The sequence below is a fragment of the Bactrocera latifrons genome, unplaced genomic scaffold, assembly GCF_001853355.1.
Source record: "Bactrocera latifrons isolate USDA-ARS-PBARC rearing strain unplaced genomic scaffold, ASM185335v1 scaffold_200, whole genome shotgun sequence".
NCBI classification, from domain to species: domain Eukaryota; kingdom Metazoa; phylum Arthropoda; class Insecta; order Diptera; family Tephritidae; genus Bactrocera; species Bactrocera latifrons.
The window spans coordinates 511,445-522,766 of NW_017535520.1; the positions used below are offsets into that span (position 1 = coordinate 511,445).

An 11,322-nucleotide genomic window follows, 5' to 3' on the forward strand; every position below is an offset into this window, starting at 1 on the left:
CAATTAGTAAATACAAAAATATTAGAGGGCTGTGTAATAAAGAATTCGTAAGTTTATTCGTAACAAGTGTATTCTGTTTTCTTTTTTCAATGTATGTGCAAAGTTGTGTTGAGTGAAAGATATTTAAGATAAATTTATTTCGGGTTGATCAAATTGATAATGGATGTTACAATATTTTAGTTAAGAAATTTGTTTGGGAAGGAATTTTCACTTTATTATGTGGTTCTTTTGCGATGGTTGCAATACACATATACGAATATGGCAGAGCAATTTCTGGCAGACAATGCAGTTAATTAAACATCTTGCATTTTTTTATAATGTACTTTTTTATTTTGGGAATCATTGTCCGAAACATGATTTAATTTTATAGCAGCAATTTGTCGTTCCACGCATTTTAGTGTGCTGCTTCTTTTTTTGTTTCATTATTAAATTCCCAAAATGGCCGCTGAGTCAGTCTACGTTTGCTATTCTCAACTTAATACGAGAGAACCCAATATCCTGAAAGTAAAACTTGCAGCTCTTCACTCATAATATGTTCATATTTGAAATTTCTTTATTTTTAGGTCACTCGCTTTGCACCGCATATTTGATCTCAGTAATTCATCAGTAATTAATATATTGTGTAAATAATACCAAATTAAAAACAAAAAAACTTAAATAACGATTCCATCATGTCATCAACATCGGCGGCAGGTGGCAGTAGTGGTGCAAGCACTGGAAGCTCAGCGACAGCCGCCGCTACCACACCTAACGCTAGTAACAGCATGCACTCCAACAGTGGCCGAGGTCGAAATAGCAACACTGCAGGATCCAATGCTACAAATTCCGGCGCAGGTAGCTCGAATGCCAATCTCAACAATGTTGTAAACAGTGCTGCATCTGCTGCTGCAGGTTCTGGAACAGGTGAAGAAACGCGTAAAGATCCCAAACCAAATCCAAAAATTTCCAAAGCACTGGGTACCTCAGCTAAGCGTATTCAAAAAGAATTGGCTGAAATTACACTGGATCCTCCACCAAATTGCAGTGCTGGGCCAAAAGGAGACAATCTCTACGAATGGGTTTCAACTATATTAGGACCGCCGGGATCGGTGTACGAAGGTGGTGTTTTTTTTCTTGATATACATTTTTCACCGGAATATCCATTCAAACCTCCTAAGGTGACATTTCGAACACGTATCTATCACTGCAATATAAATAGTCAGGGTGTCATATGCTTGGATATTCTCAAAGATAATTGGTCACCAGCGTTGACTATATCGAAAGTTCTACTCTCAATTTGTTCCCTGCTGACTGACTGTAATCCTGGTAAGTTAAAATATAAATTTTATTTTACTTTCGCTAATGAAAAAATATTTATAGCGGACCCCTTAGTGGGCAGTATTGCCACTCAATACTTGCAGAATCGTGAAGAACACGATAGAATCGCTCGACTTTGGACAAAAAGGTTTGCCCAATAACGGGCAACAAATGTTTTTTATACATTTAATTTAACCTAATTTTTTACAGATACGCAACATGATTTCCTAATCTTGTAAGTCCCAACATTAAAATAAAATATAAGCAACAGTAATAGAAATCTAAAAATAATGGCTGCAGAAAAAATAAAAGTTAATAATAATTCAAGCAATTCAAGCAAAACGAATATTTGCGAACATCCTGCAGGTGAATGATAATGGTAAAAGTTATACGTTTAAAAGGAACTTAACTTTCCAAATTATGTTTAACACTATCTAATATTATATTAGCAACTAATTATAAAAACCATAATATAACAAAATATCAAGCAGATATTGGATAGGGAACGGCGATAGAGAGGGTATGAATATTTTCGATCAAATTTATTTGCAAGTTCAAATCATAGTACTTTTTCTGTAGTGTTTTTTCCATGAAATGATGAAATAAAAATATCACGAAATCGGTATGAAATCATATTTTATTTTGTGTAAAAAATAAGCTAAATAATTGCTATACATCTTACCAATAAGTAATAGATGAACCAAAACTGCTGATTCGATGTCAAAATAAAAATCATAACAAGAAAAGCTGCTAGATATACACAATTAAACAATACACAACTTAAGATAATATGTAGAAGCTAATAAATCTGTTCGATTGATTGTATTGTAGCATCGGAACTGAGAAGCAGGTGACAAATCCTTGTCTTTAAATTGTAAACATAATCGCGAGCATCAAATAAAAATTATATAAAAACGCTCATACCATTAATATTATTTGATGTTTTTTATATTCCCGCAACGTTTCCACAGAAAGAATAGTTTAGTTCAGGGTTAGTTTTAACACTTAAAACTAATCGAGATGGATACAACTTTAATATATTAGGTTGTCAAAAAAGTCTTCGATATTTTCGCTAGTTGGCGCTGAGAGCGCGTAGTTCTAGTTTTATTTGTCGCATCGGGTCATGCTATACATTTTTGGAAAGCTCATTTCACGCGCTAACACGTTTGATTGATTGTCGTCTCTTTAAGTCGTTCGTGAGTTATGGCGTCGCAAACATGGAGCAAAATAAAGAAAAAACGGCATACTTTACAGTACTATTACGATAATGGCAAAAATGCATCCAAGCCGTCAATAAAATTTGTGCAGTTTATGGACCCGATACAGTTTCCATTTCCACCGCACAACGCTGTTTTCAACGTTTTCGTTCTGGTGTGGTGGTCGAAGATGCGCCACGCTCCGGAAGGCCTGTCGTCGAAAATTGCGATAAAATTGCTGAATTGGTCGAAAGAGACCGGCATAGTAGCAGTCGTAGCATCGGTCGAGAAGTGGGCATGAGTCATCAAAAAAATTTTATGAACAATTGAAAATTCAATAAAAATACCGCAAGACTTTTTTGACAACCTAATATATAAAATTTATTAGGATGACGAAACCAATTAAATTCCGAATGTCAGTGTAATATCTTTACTTGATTGTACACGTTGAGGTGTTAGACATTGCAGATGAGCACCAGCAAACAAATTTTACCACTACAAAATGCTGTTAAGCAAAAACGTAAAAAGTTCTGCTACTGAATTGGTTGGTTTGTTGCAGAAGATCATAATTGGGAGTGGGATCTGTGAGTTCAAATTTGTGTGGAAAGTGGGTGTGACCTTGACCTGGACTTCGGACGCAACTGACTTTCGACAGGTACTGACYGCCATTCACAGTGGAGCCATCAACACCTTCACCGACTCCCTTCCCGTGAATGGCGTTCTTGGAGGCAAACCACCACCTATTGCAGACGAAGAGCTCCAGTTGCCGCGAGAAACGCGAGGGACCCCAGCGCAACTTCGGTCTGGATATTGTAGGAGGTTAAACTCCTACTTATCCAGAATTGACCCAGACATACCCAATATATGTCCTGCATGCAAGAAGTCCTCGCATGATACTGGCCACCTCTTTGCATGCCCTACAAAACCCTACTCATCTAACACCCCCTTCCCTTTGGTCCGACCCCGTCGAAACAGCACGTTTCCTGGGCCTTCCGTTAGATGATCTCGACGACAGCACAAATGAACCTTACCACCCAAACGGAGATTAGATAACCGTTAAAACAACAACATGTCGTCGGCGTAATTGATCTCTTGATGTTCCTAGCAGGCGGTTCCGCCCCAAGCATGTTGCTGCAGGTGGTTTTTGCCAAAACATCCCAGCAGGACCTGCCTGGATGCCTGGGCAGGTCTTAAAATGGCTCCATCCATTGCATGTATTATACAAAAAAATTTAAGGAAAGAGAAAAAATGAAAGCGGTTATGGATCCTAAAGCTTTATAAGCAGAAATGTTCTGGGATGATATCTCGGTATTTCACAGCTTTTGTGGCCCCAAAAAAAATTGCGACAAACTTTTACAAAAGCCACTTTGCTTTATCTATGAGCTTGCTTATAGTATATGGACTTACAAAAATTAATTTTTTTTAATTTTCTGTCACCCATTCTAGGAAATTTGTTTAGTGAAATTAAAAGAATTATTTGAACAGAGTTTTACAAAGCTTTTTATGAGTCCTCACTTTGTGTAAAGTGGTAGCTGAAAAATGTAAATTTTTCAATTTCAACTAATTCTTGTAAAGTTACAGCGAATACTGTTGTTATTGTTATAGTGAAAGAGATGATGCTCCTTGGTCGGATAATAGTTCGGGACTGTTCCGATTACTTAGACCATGAGAACGGCATTCACTGTTCATACGCATTTGCAAAAATTATATTTCTTTTTTTCTCGTAGAACTCTTTTGTAATCATTTTGATGCACTAAAAATATATAAAAAAAACAATCCACAAAAGAATATTCCTATTGAAATATGAGCCAACTAGAATAAATATGCAGTAGGAAAATCATATTTATGCCATACTTTTTTAAATATCAAATTGTATTTTATACGAGCATATCCCATATTATCGAATATTTTAGGTAGAACTGTGAAATCATGAAACTATTTTGTACTTCATTATGCGCTACTCTTGGAAGTTTGTAACACCAAGAAGAAAACGCCGGTGACCATACATATATATATAGTACATATATGTAATTATATAAATGATTAGCATGACGAGTTGAGTTGATTTAGCCGCGTCTGTTTACCAGCATATACGCGAGCTAGTCCCATCCTTTTCTGCCCAAGAGGCTGCTCATTTGTCGGACCCCCAATATTGGACCACTATAGCATATGACACTTTAGGCGCTCTATCCATTTCGTCCGCTTATGTTGATTTACCATTTGCTATTTCTCCTGATTTAGATCCACTCGACTGGAGTGGTGACACAGTGCGCGAAGTAGGTGCAATTTTGCACAGCTGTAGAGCCTAGTGTCGCAGTGGCGTGTTGGTAGCACAGGGCCAAATGACGAGAGGTTCAATTTTTATATGCCTTATGACCTGAGTAGGTTTTAAAACACAGAAAAAAAACCTTGCTGTTGGGTGTTGCTTCGATTTCGCTTATTTTTATTGACTGGTTCCACACTTTGAAGCAGTGCCGGATTAGCCAAGTAGCAAATGCTACGGGCCCCTCGCTCCATCTGACCGTAATTAAAAAATATCAATTTAGATGGAGCATAAAATATCATTGCATGCTTTAAACGCGAAGAGCTTAGGCTATGCTTCACTTCGACCTGAAATTCTAAAACTCGATTTCGCCACGTTAAATCGTAAAAATAAGTAGGATTTTACGAACTTCTTAACTTTAATGCTCTAATGTTTAATTATATATATTAGAATCGATATAGTACATTTCTACCCTTCAAGCGTCCAGATTTTTTTTTTTTTTATTAATATCCACCAATTTTTATATCAAAACAAAGTTTAATTTCTGCCGAATAATAAAGTTTTTAGCAGAACGATGACTTGCATTTAGGAAAGTGACGAAATTGTTGGTTCACTTCACAATAGAAATGGATGTGGATTTAGGCTTGTTAGAATTAATCAAAAACAACTTGTGAGGAATTTATTCATCTAATTGCATCAAGCATATTGGATTAAATTATTTGCGAAATTAAGAGATGCAAATATTACTCAGTTTCATTTAATTCTGCTCCAGATATATCGCATGGAGACCAACTGACTCTGATTTGTTAAGCTCTTGGACATGGAGGATCATATTGCTCAACAACTCGCTCAAAGTTTGCTAGATTTCTTGAGTAAGAGTGGCATTAATATCTGAGATTGTCGTGGGCAAAGCTACGATAATGCCAGCAACATGAGTGGGAAATACATCGGCTTACAAGCCCGAAATAAGAAAATAAATAAGTGTGCAAAATACATTCCCTGTCTTGCACATTCATTAAATTTGAATGCTAAGTGCGCTGCAAGCTGCTGGACACAAACACCTTCCTTTAGAGCGATTTCATTGAAACGCTCTATAAATTGTTTTCTTCCTGTTGATCTAATCGTCTATAATGAAAAACTTTGATTCTGCTTGTGGATTATTTTTATTTGGTCTTTTACATTTTTTTAAATCAAGTAGAGAATATGATATGTAAATGGCCGCCGCCACAGTTGATTGTCATTTGAGAACTTTATACTTTTCCATCACTTTGGCCAGAACTTCCGCTGATAGGTCCTCACATTCATGGCGGATATTATCTTTAAGAGCTGCAAGAGTCTGAGGCTTGTTGACATAAGCCCGCAACTTCAAAAAGCCCCACAAAACGAAGTCTGGAGTGGTCAAATCAGGCGATCTTGCTGGCAAGTGCAAATCGCTAAAACGGGAGATTTAGGCGCCCGGGAAATGCATCCTTCAGCATATTGGTTGTGGCACGCAGTCTAGCGTACCATTGTGTATTTACGTGTATTTCGCATGTGTTTACTACACAAATGTCAAAATAGAACTGACATTAGAGGTCAATTGCAAAATTTATAGCATCTTCTGATCATCTTCAGACTTTTGCGCCACTAAATTTTTACTAAATTTAGTTTTTGCATGAAATGTAATGAACCCCAACGTGTTTTTTATACAAGTTCATCTGATTCAGATAAAAAAAAAGACATCACCAAATGGCCATAACGTTCAGCATTCGTGACAAAAGTAATCGCATGGCTTTACCTGAAGCAGCGTAAGAAAATTTTTAATTATACTGTTTAACTTAGTATAGATCTAATGATTTTAAATAATTTACAGACTCAGGAAGCGGCAGTAATGATAAAAGAAGTCGGTATAGTCCTGAAAAGATGGCAAAGTTCGGCAATGTATGTGCAGCGTTGCAGCGATGATATAAGACTTAAGTAACTAAAATATATGTGGCAACGCCGTGTTCACCGCTTATAAGCAACCCTTTCCTACGTTTACAACACTATCCTTTAGCAACGCTGACTACCTCTGTCATTCTAGCTGTAAGCAACCCATTTCCCAGAATCCTATCATTCTTCCTTTTTTGTACAAATCGTCTTGCCGAACGGACGTGTACCCTGACAACATTTAATTTTGTGAAATAATATTAAAGTATTTCTAAATAAAACAATAAACCTCCAAAACTGGTGACCCCGAACAAGTGAAACGAATGGAACAGCAAGGCGAAAGCACCGCACAGGCATCTCCGCCCTCGAGCGTACAACCGGCAGCGCAGGCGAATCAACCTCAAGGCATTCTGGCCAGATCAGCAATGGAAGTGCTTCAGCCCGATCTGCATGTGGATACAGCAATGGTTCCTTGCATTAGCCCGCCTAATATGAACGACACCAACATTGAGTCCTATTTTTTGTCACTGGAATTCTGGTTCGCTGCTACAGGTGTGACTCATGATGCACGAAAATATAATCTGGTCATGGCGCAAGTTCCACCAAACAAGCTAATGGAGGTGAAGGCCATAATCGACTCAATTCCCTCAATAAATCGTTACGACTACATCAAGTCCAAACTTATAGTGCAATTCGCGGATAGCCAACAACAACGCGTACGACGTGTTCTTTCTGATATGCCATAGACCAAGTCAAGTGTTCAACGAAATGCCCCGGGTGGCCGGCACAGTACTTTGTGAGACAGTAATAATCGACCTCTGGGCATCGCGTCTACCTCCTCACGCTCAAGCTGCTGTTATCGCATCAAAGTGTGACGTAGCAGATAAAGTTGCTTTGCAGACGCCATCGCGGACTCCATGAATTTTCGACAAATTGGCATGGTAGATAACCAAGCACCGGCAACAGGCACCCCTACGCTAACTAAAAATGAGTCAACCACGCTGGAGGATTTAAAAAGGAAATCGCGCAACTGACGAGGCAATTCGAATCCATAAAAACGCACCGATCACCAAGCCGCAGCCGAAGCCCACCGAGACAAGAACGAAATACACGCCAGGAGAGCGCACGGGCAACCGAATAATGCTGGTATCACCATAAATTTGGGGCCAACGCACGAACTAGTAGGAAACCCTTCTTTTATAATAACAGGCAAAAGAGCGAATGACTATCCGAAACTAAAACTGCAGCGCCTATCGGTAACGGAACTCCTGCAGTCATACACCGCTTGAAACTGTTCGACGGATTTTCTCATTACAACTTTTTATTAGACACCGGGGCAGACGTATCGGTAATTCCCAAAACCGCTAGAAACAACATGAAGCCATCAATTGTTAAACTGTTTGCGGCAAAAGGCATCCCAATTATCGTATACGGCGAAATGCTTCTTAAAATCAATTTAGGCTTAAGACGAGAATTCCTTTGGAACTTCCTCATCGCCGACGTTACGAGCGGAATTATTGGAGCCGACTTTATAAGCCACTATGGACTGTTGGTTGACTTAAAAATGAAACGATTAGTCGACAACCTAACATCAGTGACATCGCCTGGGAAGCTCGTAAGTAAAAATAAATTATCAATAAAAACATTCGACACGTCATGCGCATATGCAAGTCTATTCAAAGAGTTTAGCAATTTCACACACATCGCACAACCCGGAAACTCAGCCGCATCCTCAGTCGTTCATCACATCGAAACTCGCGGCCCACCTCTATCTGCTCGACCAAGACGCCTTTCATCAGATAAACTGGCAGCGGCTAAATCAGAATTCGAAAGTTTAATCAAATTGGGCTTCTGTCGCCCATCGAACAGCAGTTGGGCCAGCCCTCTTCACATGGTCATGAAAGCAGACGGTACCTGGCAACCATGTGGAGATTTCATGGCACTCAACAGTGTAACAGTTGCAGATCGATATCCAATTCCATACCTACAGGACTTCACCTATAATTTAAATGGTGAGACGATATTTTCAAAAATCGATCTGCAAAAAGCCTTCCACCAAGTTCCCGTAAATCCAGAGGATGTTCCGAAAACAGCTATTATTACGCCTTTCGGCCTCTTCGAATTTATCTTTATGCTTTTCGGTCTTCGCAACGCAGCGCAGACACTACAAAGACTCATACACGATGTCCTACGAGGACTAGATTTTGTATTTCCATATATGGATGACATCTGTGTAGCATCATCATCCTTAGACGAACATTTATCTCACCTCCGTCAACTCTTCGAGCTTCTACAAAAGCCTAAACCTAAGACTAAATGCTACAAAGTCAATATTTGGAAAGTCCGAAATCACATTCTTATTACACACCGTCTCAGCAGAAGGAATACGACCTCTAAAGCAACGCGTATAAGTTATCAGAGATCTTGACAAACCATCTACAGTCAATGGTCTCAAACGATTCTTGGCCACAATAAATTTTTACAGACGCTTTATCCCACATGCAATCGAAGCGCAAATACCACTTTTAGCCATGTGTCCCGCTAACAAAAAGAACGATCGCTCTAAACTTCACTGGACGGAAATTACGACAGCAGCTTTCGAAGAATGTAAAACCCAGCTTTCGAATGCATCTCTTTTTGCACACCCCTCGAAGAACGCCGAGTTGTCATTATGGGTCGATGCTTCAGATAAAGCTGCAGGAGCTGTGTTACACCAGGTAACGGACAGAAACTTCGCACCCTTAGCATACTTTTCAAAAAAATTCGACAAAACGCAGGTACGTTACAGCACTTATGACAGAAAACTTACAGCAATATTCATGACCGTTCGTCATTTTAAAAACATGCTAGAAGGACGCATCTGTCACATCTACAGCGATCACAAACCACTAATGTACGCATTTCAGAAGAATCCTGAAAAGTGCTCCAACCGACAAGCTCGCCAGCTTGATTACATTTCCCAGATAACTACAGACATTCGCCATGGGGAAGGAAAAGAAAATGTAACAGCTGACGTGCTCTCCAGAATTGCGCAAATCCAAACAACCAGTATAGATTACAACAAACTCGCTGAAGACCAAAAAGTAGATCAAGAACTCAAGTTTATATTCCAAAACAACGTTAACTCATCGCTTCAGTTAAAATTATTTACTATACCCGGATGCGATAAACAAATAGTCTGCGACACATCGACCGGAAACATAAGACCATTCATCACAAAGAAGTTTCGCTCTGAATTGTTACGAGCTACCCATGGGTTATGCCATTCAGGTACTCACGCTACAGCCAACCTACTGACAAGCAGATATGTTTGGCCTGGAATTCAAAAAGACAGTCTTGCATTCGCAAGAGCATGCGAACAATGCCAAAAGGCAAAAATCACTCGACACACATTTACGCCTCTCAAAGGCTACGAGTCCGCAGACTCTCGATTCGATCACATTAATATCGACGTTGTAGAACCATTTCCCTTCCATGCAGGTAACCGTTATTATCTAGCAATCATCGAACGCTTCTCGAGATGGTTAGAAGCTATTCCTACACCCGATATGATAGCACCAACTATCGCAAAAGCTCTCATCGCCAATTGGATTGCAAGATTTGGAGTTCCAGCCGTCATTACATCAGATCGTGGACGTCAATTCTCACATCTCCCTTATTTGCAGAGCTAATATCATCGCTTGGCATAACGCATCGGAATACAACACCATATCACCCACAAGCAAACGGTATAGTAGAAAGATGGCACCGAACGTTGAAGGCTGCAATTTTATGCATTAACTCCGAGCGTTGGACCGACTTTCTACCAACAATACTCTTGGTCCTACGAACCGTCTACAAACAAGACGTAGGAGCGTCATCGGCAGAATTAATCTACGGTACAACCCTACGAATTCTTTCAGAATTTTTTGTGCACGACAGCCGAATGAAAACACAATCAGAATTCGTTACTCAACTACGAGACTTAATGAGCACCATCAGACCATCCACTACATCATGGCACGGTCCAAGGAAAGTATTTGTACATCCCGGTCTTACGACGTGCGAAACGTTTTCGTCAGAAATGATTCAGTGCGCCCATCACTTTGAAAACCATACGAAGGACCTTATAAAGTTTTATCACGAGAGGAAAGGTATTACAGAATTGAAATAAAAGGAAAACCAGAAAATATTTCTATAGACCGATTAAAGCTAGCATATCTACTGAATGAAGATTTATCGCCACAAACTCATGGAACCTTATCAACTGGAGCAGAACGCCGACGAGTATCTGTTGGATATCTTACTTTTACACTGCACGGATCCAAGAAAAAATGCTTTGGAATGTTCAACTCAAAAGGACAAAAAACATGTAGTTTATTCAAGAGTTAAAATGCTAGTGAAAAAAAAGTGTTCTTCTAGTTTTCTTCTAGATTTTTTTTTTTTTTACAAAACTAAAAAATCAAGGGTTACTCAAAAATGTAAGTTGCTAAAAGGTTGCATTTCAACACGCCACCTCAACGAACATATTTGAGCATTACAAGTAAATATATTTAACTCAAGTTCAACATTTTAGAAAATTTTTCATGATTAGGCCTGGCTAGGTTCTTAGTAAATATGTCTGCAATCATATTACTAGTGCTGCAGTAATTAAGTTCGATTTCGCCACCTCGATAGATA

At 39.1% G+C, this 11,322-nt stretch overlaps 1 protein-coding gene across 2 annotated transcripts; it reads left to right on the plus strand.

Moving 5' to 3' along the window:
• Nucleotides 1–563: 563 nt before the first annotated feature.
• Nucleotides 564–2,231, plus strand: LOC108968079 (ubiquitin-conjugating enzyme E2-24 kDa). Of its 2 annotated transcripts, XM_018931845.1 has the most exons (3): nucleotides 564–1,305; nucleotides 1,360–1,444; nucleotides 1,507–2,231. In XM_018931845.1, exons 1-3 carry the CDS (start codon nucleotides 672–674, stop codon nucleotides 1,517–1,519), a joined length of 732 nt encoding a protein of 243 aa, XP_018787390.1. In that variant the 5' UTR covers nucleotides 564–671; the 3' UTR covers nucleotides 1,520–2,231. The 2 variants fall into 2 exon arrangements, with proteins under 2 accessions (XP_018787390.1, XP_018787389.1); XM_018931844.1 differs by having other exon boundaries at nucleotides 1,360–2,231.
• The last annotated feature ends 9,091 nt before the right edge of the window (nucleotides 2,232–11,322 follow it).